Genomic DNA, 22519 nt, shown 5'->3' with positions numbered 1-22519 from the left:
AGACCTAGACTTAGCTTTATTTCCTCCAATGCTTACCATAATGACCTAGACTTAGCTTCTTCTCCTCCAAAATGACTTAATAAGCTTACTGACCTCCAAAACCATCCATTTTACCTAAGTTAGCTCTAAAACGATCTGTACTTAGCTTACTTATGTCAAAAATTGCATAATTAGCTTAGTTAGCTCATAAACGATCCATTTTACCTAAGTTAGCTCTAAAATGACACATTTTACCTAGGTTAGCTTATAAATGATCCAGTTCATCCAAGTTAGCTCAAAAATGACCCATTTTACCTAGATTAGCTCCTAAATGATCCATTTTACCTACGTTAGCTTTAAAATGACCCATTTCACCTAGGTTAACTCCAAAATGACACATCTTACCTAGGTTATCTCATAAACGATCCATTTCAACTAATTTAGCTCATAAACGATCCATTTCACCAAGTTAGCTAAAAAATGATCCATTTCACCTAAATTAGCTCTTAAATGATCCATTTCACCTAAGTTAGCTCAAAAAGATCCATTTCAACTAAATTAGCTCATAAATGATCCATTTCACCTAGCTCAAAAACGATCCATTTGAACTAAGTTAGCTCATAAATGATCCATTTCACCTTAGTTACCTAAAAAACGATCCATTTGACCTTAGTTAGCTCATAAACGACCCATTTCAACTAAGTTAGCTCATAAATGATCCATTTCACCTTAGCTAGCTCATAAACGACCCATTTCAACTTAGTTAGCTCATATATGATCCATTTCACGTAAGTTAGCTCATAAATGACATACTCTTCTTGTTCTAGTCTTCTTCTTGTTCTACTCTTCTTGTTCTAGTCTTCTTCTTGTTCTACTCTTCTTGTTCTAACTTTCTTATTTTTCATTTTGCAGATTTCATTCACTTGACGAAAGCTTGCATAGATGGAGTGCTCCTTATCCCTTTCTCTGTTTCTTTTGTATCGTTGAACTATGCATGTATCGTTGGATGAAACTATTGTAATATATATGGTTGGATGCCTCTATGTTGAACTTGTTATGTATGATGGAACTATGCATGTAATATATATGGTTGGATGATGAAGTTATGTGTTGGATATCTTATATGTTTGCTCTGTAATGGCCTTTTGAAATATATCTATATATGTCATATATATTTGTGATGAAAATTGTTGGATTTAATAAAAAAACAGAAAAAGAGCCAATATGCAGGCTCTTTGCCGTCTGCCACCGACGGCAACGGGCTCTTTGCCGTCAGCGGCGGACGGCAAACAAGCCACGTGGCAGCCAGTTGTGCTTCCTGGGAGCTGACCCATTTGGTCAGTTTGCCTACAGTGGCAGACGGCAAAGAGTAAACGAGTTTGCCGTCAGCGGCGGACGGCAAAGGCCTGCCATGTAGTGACGTGTAGATGACATCATACGGCGGACGGCAAAGACACTAGAAAGTTTGCCGTCCGCTGGCAGACGGCAAAGGAACTAGAAAGTTTCCCGTCCGCGGCGGACGGCAAAGGCCTGCCGTTAGCCACTTAACGGACTGAGAGCACAATTATTGCCGTCCGCTCTCTTTGCCGTCCGCTGCAGACGGCAAAGGGCCTTTGCCGTCAGCCGCCAGGAAGCAGACGGCAAAGTAGCTATTTACCGTAGCCTACTTTGCCGGAGCCTTTTTCCGTCCGCCGTTCATGCCTTTGCCGTCCGCCATGGCAGACGGCAAAATAGCTGATTCCTGTAGTGATATGTCCATATACCCTAAAAACATCAGGGAGCAGAATAGATCGGGAGTTCCGCCGCCGCAAGCCTGTAGCCACCAAAAACCAATCGGGACCCTGTTCCGGCACCCTACCGGAGGGGGGATCCCTCACCGATGGCCATCTTCATCATCCCGACGCACTCCATGACGAGGAGGGAGTAGTTCACCCTCGGGGCTGAGGGTATGTACCAGTAGCTATGTGTTTGATCTCTCTCTCTCTCTCTCTCTCGTGTTCTTGAGGTGCTACGATCTTGATGTATCGCAAGCTTTGCTATTATAGTTGGATCTTATGATGTTTCTCCCCCTCTACTCTCTTGTAATGGATTGAGTTTTCCCTTTGAAGTTATCTTATCGGATTGAGTGTTTAAGGATTTGAGAACACTTGATGTATGTCTTGCATGTGCTTATCTGTGGTGACAATGGGATATCACGTGATCTACTTGATGTATGTTTTGGTGATCAACTTGCGGGTTCAGTGACCTTGTGAACTTATGCATAGGGGTTGGCACACATTTTCGTCTTGACTCTCCGGTAGAAACTTTGGGGCACTCTTTGAAGTTCTTTGTGTTGGTTGAATAGATGAATCTGAGATTGTGTGATGCATATCGTATAATCATACCCACGGATACTTGAGGTGACATTGGAGTATCTAGGTGACATTAGGGTTTTGGTTGATTTGTGTCTTAAGATGTTATTCTAGTACGAACTCTATGATAGATTGAACGGAAAGAATAGCTTCGTGTTATTTTACTACGGACTCTTGAATAGACTGATCAGAAAGAATAACTTTGAGGTGGTTTCGTACCCTACAATAATCTCTTTGTTTGTTCTCCGCTATTAGTGACTTTGGAGTGACTCTTTGTTGCATGTTGAGGGATAGTTATGTGATCCAATTATGTTAATATTGTTGAGAGAACTTGCACTAGTGAAAGTATGAACCCTAGGCCTTGTTTCAACACATTGCAATACCGTTTACGCTCACTTTTATCATTAGTTACCTTGCTGTTTTTATATTTTCAGATTGCAAAAACCTATATCTACCATCCATATTGCACTTGTATCACCATCTCTTCGCCGAACTAGTGCACCTATACAATTCACCATTGTATTAGGTGTGTTGGGGACACAAGAGACTCTTTGTTATTTGGTTACAGGGTTGTTTGAGAGAGACCATCTTCATCCTACGCTTCCCACGGATTGATAAACCTTAGGTCATCCACTTGAGGGAAATTTGCTACTGTCCTACAAACCTCTGCACTTGGAGGCCCAACAACGTCTACAAGAAGAAGGTTGCGTAGTAGACATCAACTACCCCAAATACTTAGCGGATAAGAAGGATGGCAAAGTGAACAGAAGTATATTTGATATACATGTTATTGATGTGTACTTTACTAGTCTTCGTAGTAACCCCTGGGTATTTGATACCGGTTCAGTTGCTAAGATTAGTAACTCGAAGTAGGAGTTGCAAAATGAACAAAGACTAGTTAAGGGCAAGGTGACGATGTGTGTTGGAAGTGATTCCAAGGTTGATAAGATCACCATCGCATACTCCCTCTACCTTCGGGATTAGTGTTGAACCTAAATAAATTTTATTTGGTGTTTGCGTTGAGCATGAATATGATTGGATCATGTTTATTGCAATATGGTTATTCATTTAAGTCAAAGAATAATTGTTGTTCTATTTACATGAATAAAACCTTCTATGGTCATACACCCAATATAAATGGTTTATTGAATCTCGATCGTAGTGATACACAAATTCATAATATTGATGCCAAAAGATGCAAAGTTGATAATGATAGTGCAACATACTTGTGGCACTGCCGTTTTGGTCATATTGGTGTAAAGCGCATGAAGAAACTCCATGCAGATGGGCTTTTGGAATCACTTGATTATGAATCATTTGATACTTGCGAACCATGCCTCATGGGCAAGATGACTAAAACTCCATTCTCCGGAATAATGGAGCTAGCCAATGACTTGTTGTAAATAATACGTACTGATGTATGCGGTCCGATGAGTATTGAGGCACGCGGCGGGTATCGTTGTTTTCTTACCTTCACAGATGATTTGAGCAGATATGGGTATATCTGCTTAATGAAACACAAGTCTGAAACATTTGAAAAGTTCAAAGAATTTCAGAGTAAAGTGGAGAATCATCATAACAAGAAAATAAAGTTTCTACGATCTGATCGCGGAGGCAAATATTTGAGTTACGAGTTTGGCCTTCATTTAAAACAATGTGGAATAGTTTCATAACTCAGGCCACCTGGAACACCACAACATAATGGTGTGTCGGAACGTCGTAACCATACTTTATTAGATATGGTGCGATCTATGATGTCTCTTGCCGATTTACCACTATCGTTTTGGGGTTATGCATTAGAGACAGCTACATTCACGTTAAATAGGGCACCATCTAAATCCGTTGAGATGACACCGTATGAACTGTGGTTTGGCAAGAAACCTAAGCTGTCGTTTCTTAAAGTTTGGGGTTGCGACACTTATGTCAAAAGGCTTCAGCCTGATAAGCTCAAACCCAAATCGGAGAAGTGCGTCTTCATAGGATACCCTAAGAAAACAATTGGGTACACCTTCTACCGCAGATCCGAAAGCAAGATCTTTGTTGCCAAGAATGGAACCTTTCTAGAGAAGGAGTTTCTCTCAAAAGAAGTGAGTGGGAGGAAAGTAGAACTTGATGAGGTAATCGTACCTTCTCTCGAATTGGAAAGTAGCACATCAAAGAAATCCGTTCCCGTGATGGTACACCAACTAGAGAGGAAGCTAATGATGATGATCATGAAACTTCAGATCAAGTTACTACTGGACCTCGTAGGTCGAACAGAGCATGTTCTCCACCAGAGTGGTACGGTAATCCTGTCCTGGAAGTCATGTTACTAGACCATGGCGAACCTACGAATTATGAAGAAGCTAAGATGAGCCCAGATTCCGACAGATGGCTTGAGGCCATGAAATTTGAGATAGGATCCATGTATGAGAACAAAGTGTGGACTTTGGTGGACTTGCCCGATGATCGGCAAGCCATAGAGAATAAATGGATCTTCAAGAAGAAGACTGACGCTGATGGTAATGTCACTATCTACAAAGCTCGATTTGTCGCAAAAGGTTTTCGACAAGTTCAAGGGGTTGACTATGATGAGACTTTCTCACCCGTAGCGATGCTTAAGTCCGTCCGAATCATGTTAACAATTGCCGCATTTTATGAAATCTGGCAAATGGATGTCAAAACTGCAATCCTTAATGGATTTCTTAAAGAAGAGTTGTATATGATGCAACCAGAAGGTTTTGTCGATCCTAAAGGTGCTAACAAAGTGTGCAAGCTCCAGCGATCCATCTATGGATTGGTGAAAGCATCTCGGAGTTGGAATATACGCTTTGATGAGGTGATCAAAGCATATGGTTTTATATAGACTTTCGGTGAAGCCTATATTTACAAGAAAGTGAGTGGGAGCTCTGTAGCATTTCTAATATTATATGTAGATGACATATTGTTGATTGGAAATGATATAGAATTTTTGGATAGCATAAAAGGATACTTGGATAAAAGTTTTTCAATGAAAGACCTCGGTGAAGCTGCTTATATATTAGGCATCAAGATCTATAGAGATAGATCAAGACGCTTAATAGGACTTTCACAAAACACATACCTTGATAAAGTTTTGAAGAAGTTCAAAATGGATCAGTCAAAGAAGGGTTCTTGCCTGTGTTACAAGGTATGAAGTTAAGTAAGACTCAAAACCCGACCACGACAGAACATAGAGAGAGAATGAAAGTCATTCCCTATGACTCAGCCATAGGTTCTATAAAGTATGCCATGCTGTGTACCAGACCTATTGTGTACCTTGCCATGATTTTGGTAAGAGGGTACAATAGTGATCCAGGAGTAGATCACTGGACAACGGTCAAAATTTATCCTTAGTTACCTAAGAGGACCAAGGAAATGTTTCTCGGTTATGGAGGTGATAAAGAGTTCGCGTAAAAGGGTTACGTCGATGAAAGCTTTGACACCAATTCAGATGACTCTGAGTCTCAATCTGGATACATATTGAAAGTGGGAGCAATTAGCTAGAGTAGCTCCATGCAGAGCATTGTAGACATAGAAATTTGCAAAAATACATACGGATCTCAATGTGGCAGACCCGTTAAACTTCTCTCACAAGCAAAACATGATCACACCTTAGTACTCTTTGGATGTTAATCACATGGCGATGTGAACTAGATTATTGACTCTAGTAAACCCTTTGGGTGTTGGTCACATGGCAATGTGAACTATGGGTGTTAATCACATGACGATGTGAACTATTGGTGTTAATCACATGACGATATGAACTAGATTATTGACTCTAGTACAAGTGGGAGACTGAAGGAAATATGTCCTAGAGGCAATAATAAAGTTGTTCTTTTATATTTCCTTATTCATGATAAAGGTATATTATTCATGCTAGAATTGTATTGATCGGAAACCTAAATACATGTGTGAATACATAAACAAACACAGTGTCCCTAGTGAGTCTCTACTTGACTAGCTCGTTGATCAAACATGGTTAAGGTTTCCTAACCATGGACATGAGTTGTCATTTGATAACGGGATCACATCATTAGGAGAATGATGTGATGGACAAGACCCATCCGTTAGCTTAGCATAATGATCGTTCAGTTTTATTGCTATTGCTTTCTTCATGTCAAATACATATTCCTTCGACTATGAGATTATGCAACTCCCAGATACCGGAGGAATGCCTTGTGTGCTATCAAACGTCGCAACATAACTGGGTGATTATAAAGATGCTCTACAGGTATCTCCGAAGGTGTTTGTTCAGTTGGCATAGATCGAGATTAGGATTTGTCACTCCAAGTATAGAAGTGATATCTCTGGGCCCTCTCGGTAATACACATCATAAGCTTGCAAGCAAATGACTAAGGAGTTAGTCACACGATGATGTATTACAGAACGAGTAAAGAGACTTGCCGGTAACGAGATTGAACTAGGTATGAAGATACCGACGATCGAATCTCGGGCAAGTAACATATCGATGGACAAAGGGAATTACGCATGTTGTCATAACGGTTCGACCAATAAAGATCTTTGTAGAATATGTAGGATCCAATATGAGCATCCAGGTTCTGCTATTGGTTATTGACCGGAGAGGTGTCTCGATCATGTATACATAGTTCTCGAACCCGTAGGGTCCGCACGCTTAACGTTCGATGACAATATAATATTATATGAGTTATGTGATTTGGTGACCAAAGTCCCGGATGAGATCACGGACATGACGAGGAGTCTCGAAATGGTCGAGAGGTAAATATTGATATATAGGACGATGGTATTCAGACACCGGAAGTGTTCCGGAGGGTACCGGGTACATATCGGGTCACTGGAAGGGGTTCCGGGCACCCCTGGGAAAAGATATGGGCCTTATGGGCCAAGAGGGGAAACACACCAGCCACAAGGGGCTGGTGCGCCCCCCATATGGGCCAGCCAAGGTGGAGAAGGAAAGGGGAAGGAGGAAAGGTAACTGTGAATTAGGATTCCCACTTCCTTCTCTCTCCCCCCGTCTTTCCTTCCCCCTTCGACATATATGGCGGGGGGGGGGGGGGCACGGCCAAGGGAGGAGACCAAGTAGGATTCGGTCCTACTTGGGGCGCCCCTAGGCCTCTCCCCTCTCCCTCCCACCTATATATATATATATATATATATATATATATATATATATATATATATATATATATATATATATATATATATGGGGGGGGCGCCCTAGCACGCACCAGACAATTGCCTAGCCGTGTACGGTGCCTCCCTCCACCGTTTACACTCCGGTCATATTTTCGTAGTGCTTAGGCGAAGCCCTGCGGAGATCACTTCACCATCACCATCACGACGCCGTCGTGTTGACGGAACTCATCTACTACCTCGACGTCTTGCTGGATCAAGAAGGCGAGGGACGTCACCGAGCTGAACGTGTGCAGAACGCGGAGGTGTCGTGCGTTCCGTACTTGATCGGTTGAAGCGCGAAGAAGTTCGACTACATCAACCGCGTTGTGAACGCTTCCACTTACGGGCTACGAGGGTACATAGATACACTCTCCCCCTCGTTGCTATGCATGTCCATGGATAGATCATTGCGTGTGCGTAGATTTTTTGTTTTCCATGCAACGATTCCCAACAGAAAAAACACTCATTTTCTCATGTTTTGTTATATGAAAACATTGCGAACCGATATACATGTGGTTGGTTGGAGGGATATGCCCACCTCGTTGTAAGCGGGTGTTACTTCTGCTTCCCCGGTGACTCACCCCTGCGATGACTATCTGAGGGAGCTTCTCTGCGGTGAGCATGGCAGTGGAGGGTGCTATGGTTTGGTCATGGATCGTGGAAAGGAAGGGAGGGCAAGGAAAATAAGTGGAATGAAGGAGAATTTAGAAGAAAGGGAAGGGTAATTACTTTGACCCAATGTAATAACAAACAGGACGGGGTTTAGTATGAGAAACCGCATTCGCTCGTAAGAAATTAGAGGCGATTTCAGAATATCAACCGCCTCACAATTCCCTATAGGAAATTTCATAATATTAACTGCCTGCAGAAATTTTGATAAAAATATAACCGCCTTCAATGGGGTATTGCAGGCGGCTTAAATGCTTTGAACAAAAAACCGCTTATTAGGGACGTCTCTAATGCCCATTTTTGTACTAGTGATTGCCTTTTCAGTTATCTTTTTTCATAAGTCTGGCCGGCCATGAGGAATCTCCAAGTACTATTTTGGCATTTCTACAATATAGTTATCAACCCTTTGTAGGAAAAGTTCACTCTTAAAGAAATTATTCCTGAGGCCACACGTCTATTCAATATAGAGCAACAATGCCGAGACACACAAATAATGGATTCGACGGCATACATGAGTATGTCCGCCCACTATCAATAAAGATGGTGATCTAGCCCTTCAAGAAGGCCATGATTTTGTTCCTCTAACACAACCTTATACAAGCATTTCATAACCAAATTAAAACAGGATGGTGGCATGGGTCACCCTGTCTCACAACTTTATTATTTTAGAAACATGCACACTTTTCATTGTTAAGTTTTACATAAGCAGTGTCGTTTAATGTAATTTATCAACTAAAGTTGCACTACTAGTCATTGAATACCCCTATCATTTTGGCAATTCAAAAGTAAATAAAAATTCCAGTTTGTGTTGCCACATGCTTTCTTAAAGTCTAATTTGAGGATAAAACCTACTTGATTATTTCTATGAGTGTGATGCATCACCTCACGCGAAAAAAACATTATATTAATGATATTTCTAGACTTAAATATAGACATTCTTCTACATGCAGATAAGCTTGTTAGTAAAAGACTCAAGCATGATAGTCATAGTCTTGGATATCTAGGTGTATATACAGTCAAGGAAACATGCATGCATGTCTGAATTGTTGAATCATACCAACACCAACCACTTTAAGAAGAAGAATGATGATGGCATATTTTTGTCTATGCACATCAACAATCTCCTCATAGAACACCTAAAAGCTTCTCAGACATCATCATTTATCTTGTAGCAACGGAGGATGAAAACTGAGCGGAAACAAATAGAGATGACCGCTGGCACATTTATTCCGTATTTTTAGTGGAAGCCGAAATAAGTAAAAAAATCTCATAAATAAATACAAAAACAAATGATGCCAGAAGCAAACAAAGTGAATATAATGCGGACACATGATACATAGCAAAAGCTCGCTAGAACTCGAAACCTCTTGAATAATAAAGAAAAATACAAATGGCATGCACAAACCCAAATACTAATATGAGTACCGATATTATGATATATCATGGATACACAATAAGATATACTATTCCGCACAAAACACTCATTTTGGGAACATAATTAATAAGGTTCAATGTTTGGAAGAACAAATGACGAGGAGGACACGTGTAATTTCGGATAAGTTTCCGTTTCCATATTTCGATCTATCTCATATTTTTTTTAAATGGGCGGAGAGTCTCAACTTCACTTTCATCCCTAATTTCAATGGTGATGGTAGAAATCAAAAAGGTATCAAGAGGACAAGAGTCCTATTAATCTCCATAAAAAGGGAATATTTCTTGAATTTCCTTGAGAGCGAATGACTCGATAAGAACAACAATATCCTCACCAACCATCAGGAGACATGGAAATGAGTTTCCATCCACTAGGCCGAAAAGAATCTCATGCAAGGTGGTAGCACCGACAATTAGGTTAGGACCCCGTAAATGGTGCATGCCCGTCTTACAAAGGAAAAATAAACCGAGTTTGTTTAAGCACATATGCTTATTTGTAGAGTGTGGGTGTTTATAAACATATCTAAAGATCTGGCATTGTACATAGTCTTAAGGGTTCTAAATGGAGAATGATCTGTTTTGCAAAAAACAAACAATGATATTCTTCCTAGTTCTTCCATTATGTTAAGCTTTCCTATTAGCAATTTGATGGAAGCATGAAGTGTTAGAATCTCCTTCTAAAAGCCATGTTTTTTTGGTAGGGAAAAGCCATGTGTTATGTTTTTTATGAAACATGCGTTATGGGACTTTTGAAACCAATAAAATTCATTAGCTTCATACATAAGGTCAAACTGAAAATGAACACCACTCCCTCCGTTCTAGAATATAATTAGATGTATCGGTTTTTCTGAGAGTCAAACTTGTGTATGTTTGACCATGATTAGAATAAATTATAGATATCTACAATACAAAATAAATAACATATGAAAATACCTTTCGTGATGGATCTAATGATACAAATTTGGTTCTGTAGATATTGGTACATTTAAAAAAGGTCAAACATGCCCATGTTTGACTTTTGAAAAAAATAATACACCTTATATTTGGAACGGAGAGAGTATCTAAGAGACAACATAGCAACACCATCTCAAATCCTCGATAAGATGGTTTCAAATGGCCTCCAATATCTTGTAACAAAAATACCTGGGCGATGCACCGATGTGAAATTACCAACACAAGTTGTATATTTTTGAAGACCTACACAAATCATTGACTAGGTTGCGCCTGGAATCTTAGAAGAATTCGTAGGAGTGAGGTCTTAAGTTCTTACCGTGCATTGAAGTTTAAAATTTCTCAAGAAAGAGTTTTACACTTCGATGCAGGGTTGAGAATTTGAGACCTCGCTCATTATGAATTCTTCTAAGATTCCAGGCGCCATGTCAGACACGGACAAGGCCAACACGACCCAGGAGCACTTCAGCTCTTCCATAGGGACGGTGACCAGTAAGGTCATCACCATAAACTGGGAATCCATTGATTTTTTCCCTGTTGCATATGGAGGCGGCTTAGACAACCCCTTCATGGAAGAGGAAGTGTGGCGTGCGGTCAACGAATCACCGGCAAAAAAATTACCAGGTCTGGACGACTTCAGCGACACGTTCTTCAGGACTTGTTGGTCAATCATCAAGGATGACATCATGGCCATGTTCAACCAGTTACATCTCTTAGCAGGGGGTGGTTTCTTCTCACTAAACACTGCAATGGTCATGTTAGCCTAAAAAAGATGGTGCCATTAGTATTAGGGATTTTAGGCTCATTAGCCTAATTCACTCCATCACCAAGTTGATCTCCAAGGTGCTCTCGATTAGAATAGCGGCAGTTATCCACTCCATCATCTCCCCGACCCCAATAGCTTTTCTCAAGGCAAAGTGCATACATGATAGCTATCTTTACATGCAAAACTACATACAAGCCCTGCATCGACTAAAAACTTCGGCTCTACTCATGAAACTAGACATAAAAAAAGCATTCGATAATGTTTCCTGGGAGTATTTACTCGAGCTTTTGCAATGGGTAGGGTTTAATGCACGCTAGAGGGATTGGGTGGCGCAGCTCCTATCGACCGCATCCTAATCTTTCTTGCTCAACGACTTCCCAGGAGTGGGCGTCCCTCATCGCAGAGGCTTGCGGCAAGGAGACCCCTTGTCACTTTTTCTTTGGGATTATTCCATCTGTGCCCCCAATTCCTTAGTTGTGCTCAGTTTTCCCCCACGCTTCAAACTTTTGCTCACTTTTCCCCACTCCCTTAGCTGAAACTCTCACAAATGTTCATAACAGACGTTTGCCGTCTTGGCCGTTAACTGACTTGTGGGGCCACGTTGGACTCTGTTGACTATGGCTGTGGATTCGCTGGTTGGGCCGTGTTTGTGTTCATAGGACGGGCCCGTTAGTTTGTTGGTAATAAATTAAAAAGGCCCAATTAAAAAAGCCTGCTATCGATGGATGCAGCCTGCTATGCATGCCCGGCTTTGGCATCGATGAAGCCTGCTATGCATGCGAACACCGCCACGCACGCATCTAGTGACCTAGACCTAAACGCACGCATGCACGCCGACACGCACGCATCGATCCGTGCCGCACGGTTGCCGGTGGATTCAGTCGCTCCGCAGCGTCGTTTCACGCGTCGCAGGCATACGTGCCGGTGGCAGAAGGGGCAGGCTGCACGCACGCTCGCGTCCATATGTCGAGGCATCGGCTCACGCCGCATGGCTGCCGCTCGATTCAGTTGTGGGAGGCAGGCAGCCGCCAACGCAGAGCACGCAAAGCATGCTCGCATCGATTCACGTTCACACATTGCTGATCGCATCGGTTCACGCACGCACTGAGTCATGATCTACGCCGTTTGCGCGTGTACCCACTTCATCTCCCCCGGCTATTTAAACTGCCCTTCATTGCCTCTTCTTCTATAGATCCATCTGCGCCTCCCACTTCTCTTCTTCCCCCAAAAGCCAAAGCTGTTCCACTCAGCAAAGCGTTCAAGATGCAGTACAACGGGCCGACGTTCCAAGAGCCGCCCACCGTGCCGGAACGGCGGTACCCCGCCAACATCGTCGTCGAGGCATCGCTCCGCGTGTGGGCGTTCTCACGCTGGAGGGGTAGCACTAAGCTTGCACGGGGGTTCCTCCGTGCGGGCTTCCACCACCTCCCGGCGGGCTCGCCGCCCATGTTCAACCTCGTGGAGCAGCGTCCCCATGCCAACGCTCCAGTGGTAGGGCTCGTCGTCCACTTCACCAACAGGTTCGATGCCTACTACCTGCTCGGCAAGGTGTATTGGTGTGGGTGCGAGTTCATCGCATTCACCACCTATAACATCTTCACCGACTTCGAGAGCGTCTTCCCCGCTCGCAACCGCATGCACAGCCTCCCGTACTACCTCGGCGACAACGGCCTTGAGGAGGAGCAGTACTGAAGCCGGCGGCGAAGAAGACGGTGAAGCCGACGGTTAAGGTGAAGACGACGGTGAAGACATGGCGGTGTTGCCCTAGCTACCCTAACTAACTAAAAATGATGTGTTTATAGATGCCTTCTAAAAATAAGAACATATTGTACATTTGTACACGGCTTTGGTTTGAGAGCTCTGTATTTTTTAGGTATTCCAAGAATACTTTGGTTTTCAGAAATATTGAAGTATCAAATACTTTGAGATGTTTGGCTTTAGTCAAAAGTGTAGTTTTATATACTTTAATATGTAGAAAACTACACTATGTTTGAAGTATATAAAAAACAGGGTTGGACCTCTTTTTCCAATCATGAAGTATTGGTTCGCTAGGCATAATAATACTGCGGTTTGCAAATACTTTGATTCTAAAAAGGGATTTTTAATTCTATGCCCCCGGTTTCTTAGTTGTGCTCACTTTTCCCCATTCATGATTTTTGCGTCCTTTTTGAGCAATTTTCGGGGGGTGGGAAGTGAGGAAAATGTGAAAGCAAAAACCCGAGACATGGGGAAAAGTGAGGAAAAAGTAGAAGAGATGGCAATCAAATTAATGAAAAAAGCAATCAGAAACAAAAAAGAAGAAAGCAATCGTTCCTAAACAAAAAAAGAAACATCGCTTGTTTCTGGGCCTCATTTATCCTTTGTGGGCCTATTGCAGCTTGATTCTCTTTGGGCCCGCGAACTAGGTTTTTTTTCTAGCAGAACTGACGAACTCGAGGACAAAAGTTTGGCAAGTGCGAGAGAGAAGAGATGAACTTGATGTATATCCCGTGTGCTGCTCAAGTACTGCTTACTGTCATCTGACGAGCTAGGGTATGATCCAACACTCGAGGTTATTAGTTAACAAAATAATCCTATCACTGAACTGGTAGTTGTCTTCTGCCGAAACTGAAAGTGTCGAAACTTAACAGTAAACTGCATACATTCAGAGATCGACAGTTGCACTAAACAGAGTTGCATTTGAGATAAACAGACTTGGATTGCTAAACAGTGGCAACAACAGTAGACAAACATCTCTAACGAGAGATGGCCATCAAGTAAAAAAATTCCTAGAGCAAGTATTCCTAAAGCTATCAGATTGGATTGCTTCTTCAACTCAATCAGCTGCTTGTAGTTCTTGTTCATCTTCTTCAATTCCGTCTTCAGTTCGACATCTACCACCGTCGGGTATTCTAGACGCGCTGCTGCTGCCGGAGCGGCACTGTCATGGGGCAGATTGAACTCGCGGATTGCATTCCCCCTCGAATCCAGCAAGCCCAACCCTTGAAGCCTCTGGATGTAATCATCCATCCACTCGAAATGGTGGCATTTCTTCACGACCTGAAAACGAAATCATGTAACCTAAATACAAATCTGACAGATTTTTTGAGAAATTAGAGATAAAGGATGCGAGGAAAACTCAGATCTAACCTGCCCCTCCGGCTTGCTCTCGCATTTGACGAACTCGCGCCCAAAGTTCCCATTCTTCTCCTCCTTTGAAGTCAACCGCTTCAGTTGCGCAGTCCGTGGGCAGTCAGTGCATCGAGTCATCGGCACTGGACCATACACCGGCCACGTGGAACGGGAGGCTGACGAGGAGGTCGACATATCGCCCGAGAGGAAGAAACAGAGGAATTGCTCGAGAGGAAGAAGAACGAGAACATGGGGAAAGAAACAGAGGAATTGGTCGAGAGGAAGAAGAACGAGAAGATGGGGAAAGAAACAGAGGAATTGCTCGATCTGCTCGATGCCTTTGTCTGTCAGATGGAGAAGAGGAGAAGGGGAAGCTATATTGACGATTTGCCACATTGTATTTTGTAGTTTGAATATTTGAACCAACTCTTAACACTTACATGTGGTGGTCATGTGCGAAAAATACAATTTCATATGTAAAGTGGGGCAGATCGTAAAAACCCGAGAAGGACAGTGCAGTAGCCAATCAGGATGCATCACGCAGATCGCGCTTGCCTGCCCCACATCTGATGGGTGGTGTTTGGCGCTTGGTAGGATCCGACGGAGGACGTTCGATGCTAGGGTTTGGAGCATTTCTGCGGGGTTATGAGCGAGTCAACGGGGTTATTAGGGTTTGACCAGATTTCAAATGGCCATAACTAAATTAGAAAAAATAGCAAAAATATAAAACAAACGTAGTTCGTCCGTTTATGAGACCTAGTTACCATAAAAAATATAAACTCGGTATAGGGGCGTTTTTTTGAAAAAACATTTTTTGAAGTGATCTGTCAAAATCAAGTTCAAATGTTTTTAAAAAATTCAAAAAAAAATCAAAATGTTGTAATTCTTGCGCACATAGCCTTCATATGTGACAAGGTCATGAGAAAAAAATATAAACTTGGTGTAGGTCATTTTCATGAAAAAAAGGCTTCACACAAATGAGCTATCACCTATGAACATGTTCAGAGTTCGTAGAATAGGGAGAGAGGGTTTAGGGTTTGAAAAAAATCAAAATAATTCAAAAAGAAAATAGAAAAATCTCCATAGCTTCATTTTGGAGTGAATAAGAAGGATCTGAACTTACTTTTTCATTTTCATATCTAAAACGTGTTATTTGACGGTTTTGAATTAAAAGCATATTTTTTCAAAAAAATGTAGTAATATGAATATTAATCAATAAATAGTGAGACTTCGTTTTTACCCTATATATATGGAACAAGTGTTAATAAAAATATATATGCCTCATTTAGGCAAGGTCAAAAAAAAAACTTGATTTCAAATAGGGCTGTTTACCCTAGCTTTCGAGCTCGTTTCTAGCACATTTCTCATTCGGACTGTTCACCTACGAATATTGGACTTCAAATGCTCGATCAAATACACCGCACGGAGCAATGAACCTCCAATGATCAACTTCAACTTTGGCTCGAATCCAAATTTTGGCCCAAATTCAAATATTCATTTAAATTCAAATTTTGATGGAAATTTGAATTCTGACTCAAATAAGAAACCAAAGTAGAAGCAACATTATTACAACTGATAAGTTTTCACAGTAGCTCAAATCTACCAAGTTCTGAGATGCCAACATCTTAATACAAATCTACCAAGTTTTAAGCGATCGACTCGCCCTCAAATTGACAACACAAACATTTCCCAACAACTTAATTCAAATTTTCGACTTGCTCCTTGTGTTTGCAGCTGGCTTCACCGTCTTGCTCCTGGTTTCCCTAGTTGAGATGCTCTTTTCTTTCAGACTCTTGTTCCTTTTGATCTTGGGCTTTACTTGGGGTTTTCCCCGTGGAGGTGCTGATGGAGTAGTTCCACTCGCCGAGCACTTGACGACCATTTGACGGTCATCTATGGGTTCAGTAATCTTTAAAGGCACAATTGGAAAAATTACCCCCTCCTCTTCCTCTCTTATAGCTTCAAAACCATCAAGGGCCATGGTTTCAAAATCTTCTGCTTCTTCATCTCTTGGCCTTTTCTCCCTAGAGCTGGTAAATAAAATTATAAGCCACTGGCAAAAAAGAGAACAAATGCAAACAAAAGGGTAGCTGCATTCTACAAAGGGTGCAAACACATACCAAGATGCTTCATTTGCTGCTGCATTCTCCACTGCTTCATTTGCTGCTGCATTCTCCACTGCATCTTCAGTCTCCATTGCTGCTGCATTCTCCTCAGCATTGGCTGATGTCCATCTTTCCTCCTCTCCAAATGATGCATCCACTGCATTGGTACAAAGCCTAGCAATATGCCCCAGAACTCCACATTTTTTGCAAGCACGCTTCTTTGGTAGACGACCCTCCTCACCTGCTCTAATCCTCTGGTTCCTTGGTCTTCCTGGTGGTCTAGTAATGACAGGAGCGTGGAGTTTGAACCCTGGATCTACTATGTTCCATTGATCTTTCCCCAATAGTGCAGGCACATTGTCAGCATAAGCAGCCATAAATTTGGCAACAGAGAAATACTCAGACCAATATTGATCAACTTCACCATCTGCACCCCCGATAACGGTCATCAGATGTAGGGCATGTATGCATGGCTTCCCACGGATCTTCCATTGCCTACAAATACATTCTCTAGTACTTAGGTTCACAGGATACCTCCATACCCTATTTTTAGTGTCAGTATAGGTAACCTCTCCCTCATATGTACTAGATCGAATACATTTCATCTTCAGCCCTCTTGCCTTCAAGTGCAATGCCTTAATCAGTGATGGGAGCATTTGATGACCAACATATTGTGTTTCTGCAATTCTTTTGCGAAGAGCCATCTTTATCATGATCATTTGCCTCATCTTGTCAAATGCTTGCCACAACAAGAGCCCTTTCACTGACCTGAACTTTGAATTGAAGCATTCTGCAAGGTTACTGGTCACATATTCTACTTTGCAGATTTCGTTGAATTTGCTTCTTGACCACACCTTACCATGATGTGCATCCATGTACTCCTTCACAAGAGGATTTTGAGCATACAACACTCTCAAATGGTGTTCATGCTTCCTTTTGCTGCATGTGTATGATGCTGGCCATAAGTTCTCATCATAAACTTTACCTTTGAACTTCTTTTTGAAATTATGCGCTAGGTGTCGCATACATTCCCTATGCTCCACTCCAGGGAATACAATTTCCACTGCACTCTCTAAACCCTTGCAAGCATCTGTGTGTATAGCTAAACATGGGGGTGTGCCTATAATGTTGCGCAACTGCTGCAGAAACCAGACCCAACTTTCCTCAGACTCTGCCTCCACCACACCAAATGCAACTGGGAATAGCCAGTTATGTCCATCAACTGCAGAAGCTGCTACTAGCTGTCCTCTCCATCTTCCAGTCAAATGTGTAGCATCTACAGCCAAATAGGGCCTGCAACCATCTAGAAAACCCTGCCAGCAAGCCTGGAAACAAACACAAGCCCTTATGAAGCACTCCTTCTGAAATGACTTCCCTTTTATTTTGAATGGAACTGTATGCTTGTCAATCTTTGCAACACTCCCTGGACTTGCCGTCTCCACTTCAGCTTTGAAAGTGTAAAGCAGCTGAAAACTGTCATTCCATTGACCATTAATTCTGTCAAGAGCCTTTTCCCTAGCATTGAAAATTCTCATGTAAGGAATTTCTATCTTGTACTTCTCAAAAAGCTTCCCATGGAGTGTTGTTGGACCAAGTCCAGGTTCTTCTCTCAGCCAATCCAATATAGCATCTGCCACCCGCCTAGTTTTTGCTAGCTTGGTTTTGGCCTTCCCCCCTCCCCCTCCAGGTGGACAGGTGTGCTTGTGTGGGTTTTTCTTTATCTGAAACAAAATAAAAGGGTAAAAAACAGTTAAGAAACCTTACTCAACGATCTGAACTAAATTACTAACTGAACTTGGATTACCTGAATATATTTGCTCTTTCTCATACGAGATGCATGCAACTTCCACCTACACCTAGGATATGGACAAAAAACTGTGAACCTTGCTGGCTCACTCCTTTTAATCTTATAGGTGTTTTCACATATAATGCACCATGTTGTCACTGCATTCCGACAGCCCACCATTGATTGGAAAATGGTACCTACACTAAGCTCAGGTTTTTCCTTGTTCCACTCAATTGTTGGCATGTCATCACCATCGTATTCATCCTCGATTAAGCTGTCCATGTTCTCTACCTTCTCTTCATCGTCAGTGTCATCAAACCTAGCTTGGCTGATGGGCTCCTCCATATATTCGTCATCCACTGCTTGCTGACTGGCTACATCGACCAGTTCAGGAAACATCATCTCGTCTGCATCATCATTTGTAGGCACTGCCTCGTCAGGTTCTGCATCTTCTTCTACACCAACTGCAGAAGGTACACGAGAAGCAGCAGCTGAATCGGAACCAGAATTGGCAGCAGGCATGTTGTGGCTCCATGAACCACTTGCTTTACTTGGTGTCGACCTACAAGGAGTGTCGGGGTGCTGGCTATTAGCACAGATAGATGATGTCTGAACTCCCTTCCCCTTCGCCCGTTCTGCGCGTGGCTGAAGCACATCGATTTGGAGTTTACCGAATCGGCAGCCAGCAATCCCAGCAAAAAGCAACGGCATATGATCGTCGCAAGTTAGTGGGAGAAATCTTTGCTCGTCACTGCTGAAGTAATTCAGTTCAACAGCATCGGCATCACTCCAGGGATAGATGTTTCGGAGCTCAGCTCGCAAATCTTTGAAAGATATGCTGGTTTCTACCACTTTGGGATAGAAAAATGATGAAATCAAATGCGGTTTAGTACCACGCAGCACACTAGTTTCCATTCTAATCGCCAGCCGGAAAGCCAGCACGGGATCAATCCTATTTTGTTGAAGGAAACAAAGGCTTCAGTTAGCCGGGTAAAATCGAGCACCAATTCGAACGATTCAAGCAAACAGAACTCAAATACGGCCTACAATACGACTTAGAACGTCAATTCGAGAGGAAACAATGCTTACCCAGGTTTAATCCATGAATTATCTGCCGCGGATTTGACCCGATCCTCTCCACAGTCGACTGCATTCCGGGCGTCCTCACTCAACATCGCTATGTAATCCCAGATGTGGAGGTGGGCTATATCTGTCGGAGACGCGGCGTCGCCGACGAACGGAATAGGGGCATAGGGTGGAGGAAACAACTGCGGTGGACGCGGCACGACGCCGGCGGAGGGGGCGGGGCGGTGCGGTGCAGTGCGGCCTGTCTAGATCTGTTTCAGATTCAGACAAGCTACCCAATACGTGTCTCCTTGCGGTCCCACCCGTCAGCAAGCAACAGTCAGACGAAGACTCGGCCCCACTCGTCAGCAATTAACGGTCAATGGACGGTCAAGACGGCAAACGCCCGCTATGAGCATTTGTGAGAGTTTCAGCTAAGGAAGAGGGGAAAAGTGAGCAAATGTTTGGAGCGTGGGGAAAAGTGAGCACAACTAAGAAACCAGGGGCACTAATTTAAATATCCCTTTTTCTTTTCATCCTAGACATCGACCCACTTCACCATGTACTTGTCGTAGCAACTGAGCAACAGATCATCGCTCCTCTTCTAGGGAGAGAGCTTAAACTCCGCGTCAGCCTCTATGCCGACGACACGGTGATCTTTGCAAACCCAATGCGCTAGGAGATCATGACCTTAATGGGCATTCTGTGACACTTTGGGGACGTCGACGGCCTATGCATAATCCCCGAGAAATCCTCAACCGCCCCTATACGCTGCGAGGAGATCAACCTTGAGGAGGTCCTGCAAAGTTTTAGGGGATCAATAGCTACCTTCCCAGTCGAATACCTAGGGCTTCCAGTCACAACATCTAGACTACGGCTAGTGCATCTTCAGTCCATCATCGACGGAATTAGAGCTAGGTTGGCAGGCTGGAAAGGCAGGTCGATGCCGATCGCCGGCCGGTGGGTGCTAGTCTGATGCATGGTGAGTGCAATTCCAACTTTCACACCCACCGTACTACGGACACCGAGGAAGCTGTTCAAGGAAATAGACAAAAACAAACAATGTTTTCCCTGGAAGCAAGAATAGGAGATCTCTGGTGGAAGCTACAAGGTCAACTGACCGGCAGTCTGTTCACCAACAACCCACGGTGGGCTGGGCATCCATGACCTGCAACGCTTCAGTCGCGCACTGCGCCTAAGCTGGCTATGGATTGCTTGGCAGCAGCTAGCGCCCATGGGTGGGGATGAGGCACCCTGCGATAGGGACGACATGGCTTTATTCATGGCAGCAACAACGGTGATGACCGGCAACGGGGCAACGACATCATTCTGGTACTCCTCCTGGTTGGGTTCAGGAACGCTTGCCCAAAGCTTCCCCACGTTGTTCAAGCGCTCAAGACGGAAGAACATGATGGTCATGGAGGCGCTGATTGATGGCAGTTGGATCAAGGACCTTGCCCATGGGCGCATGCAAGACCTGCTTATCGGGTTCCCAGCCATGCATACGAGAATTACTGTTGCAAACACTGTCACAACAACTGAAGGCGTCCAGGACACAATCCACTGGGATACAGAGGAATCAGGCTTGTATTCAGCGAAATCAGCGTACAACATGCAGTTTCAGGGAGGGAGGGGGGCGCTCAAACTTTGACCAAGTCATTTGGAAAACTTGGACTGCGGCAAGATCAAGATGTTCTCTTGGCTAATGCTTCAAAACCGGCTTCAGTGCAATGACAAGCTGCAACGACGTAGATGGGACAATAGCTACTTCTGCCAACTTTGCGTCCGCAATCTTGAAACCTCCCAGTACCTTTTCTGGAGCTGTCCCCTTGCCCTTGAGGTGTAGAGCTCAGTTGGGCAGCGACAGGGATGCTCCTCCCTCTCGCCCAATACTACTAGGGAACACCTTATATACAACATCTTAGCAGTAGCGCTCGACAAAACAGGACGCTACTGCTACTTAGTAGTAGCGTTTTTAAATAGACCGCACTACTGCTACTACTTTAGCAGTAGCGCGTTCTGCGAAACCGCACTGCTGCTATATTTGTACTGGGCGCAGATGGCTAGCCCCACTTAGCAGTAGCGCGTACCACTGACCAGCGCTACTACTACGGCCCGTAGCAGTAGCGCGTTTCTCTGAAACGCGCTACTACTTACTTACCTTATCCTGGAGCGGTTCACCCTCTCACACTCACTCCCTCTCACTCGCTCTCGCCCGCGCCAAACCCGTACGTCGTCCGCCGCCGCCGCGCTGCTCCTCGCCGAGGTACTCCCTCCTCCCCCTCCTCCTCCGGCCGACCCCTCCCTCCTCCTCCTCCGGCCGCCCCTCCCCCTCCACCCCGCCCCCTCCCTCCTCCTCCTCCGGCCGCCCCCTCCCCCTCCTCCCCCCGCCCCCTCCCTCCTCCGATCCCACCGGCCTCCTCCCCCTCCTCCTCTCTCCTTCCTCCTCCCTTCCCCTCCTCCCTCCATCTTTTTTTTTGTTTTCACTATATTTTTTACTATTGTATAATGTAGTTTTTTTACTGTTTTTAGTAAGTGTTTAAAATAATTAGTAAGTAAATTAATAAACTAGTTGAACTAGTTTAGTTTTAGTAAGAACTAGTTGAATTAATAGAACTAATGTATTTTTAGTAAGAAAATTAATATAACTAGTTGAACTAGTTTATTTTTATAAATAATTAGTTTATTTCTATTTATAGTAAGTTTATATTTAGTAAGAACTAGTTGAATTAATAGAACTAGTTGAACATGTCACATTTGTTGTTATTTTTTTAGTTTAAGCAATTATTCCCGCATCGACGTCGACGATGCCTATCCCGCATCCTCGTCGTCGATACCCGTCGTTCGCTAGGGTTTTAGTTGTATTAGTGATGTTATATATATGTATGATACTATTCGGGATGTATTAGTGATAACTTATAGGGTTTTTGTTTTTGCAGAAATCAAGGAGCCCCTCCATCATCCCCGCCGTCGTCCCCGTCACCGACCCCCTCCGACCTCGAGGTGAGACCAGCCAAATCTCCATGTCAATATGAGTCCTATAAGATATGATGTAGATAAAAACATGTATATCTTGTGTTGCTCAAATAGGATATGTGGTTGCCCAAGTGGCCGGTCATGTTCAGGTTACACCTCCGAGTGGCCTATGTTT

General features: G+C 43.4%; 1 protein-coding gene across 1 annotated transcript; it reads left to right on the top strand.

The window, feature by feature from the left end:
* Nucleotides 1–20602: 20602 nt before the first annotated feature.
* LOC109749556 (uncharacterized) lies at nt 20603–21019 on the top strand. The gene has a single exon (XM_020308498.1). The coding sequence runs from the start codon at nt 20603–20605 to the stop codon at nt 21017–21019; it is 417 nt and encodes a 138-aa protein (XP_020164087.1).
* The last annotated feature ends 1500 nt before the right edge of the window (nt 21020–22519 follow it).

Source organism: Aegilops tauschii, chromosome 3, assembly GCF_002575655.3.
Source record: "Aegilops tauschii subsp. strangulata cultivar AL8/78 chromosome 3, Aet v6.0, whole genome shotgun sequence".
In the NCBI taxonomy this organism is placed as follows: Eukaryota; Viridiplantae; Streptophyta; class Magnoliopsida; order Poales; family Poaceae; genus Aegilops; species Aegilops tauschii.
The sequence above is the reverse complement of the archived record's forward strand: the minus strand, read 5'-3'. Positions and strand labels throughout refer to the sequence as shown.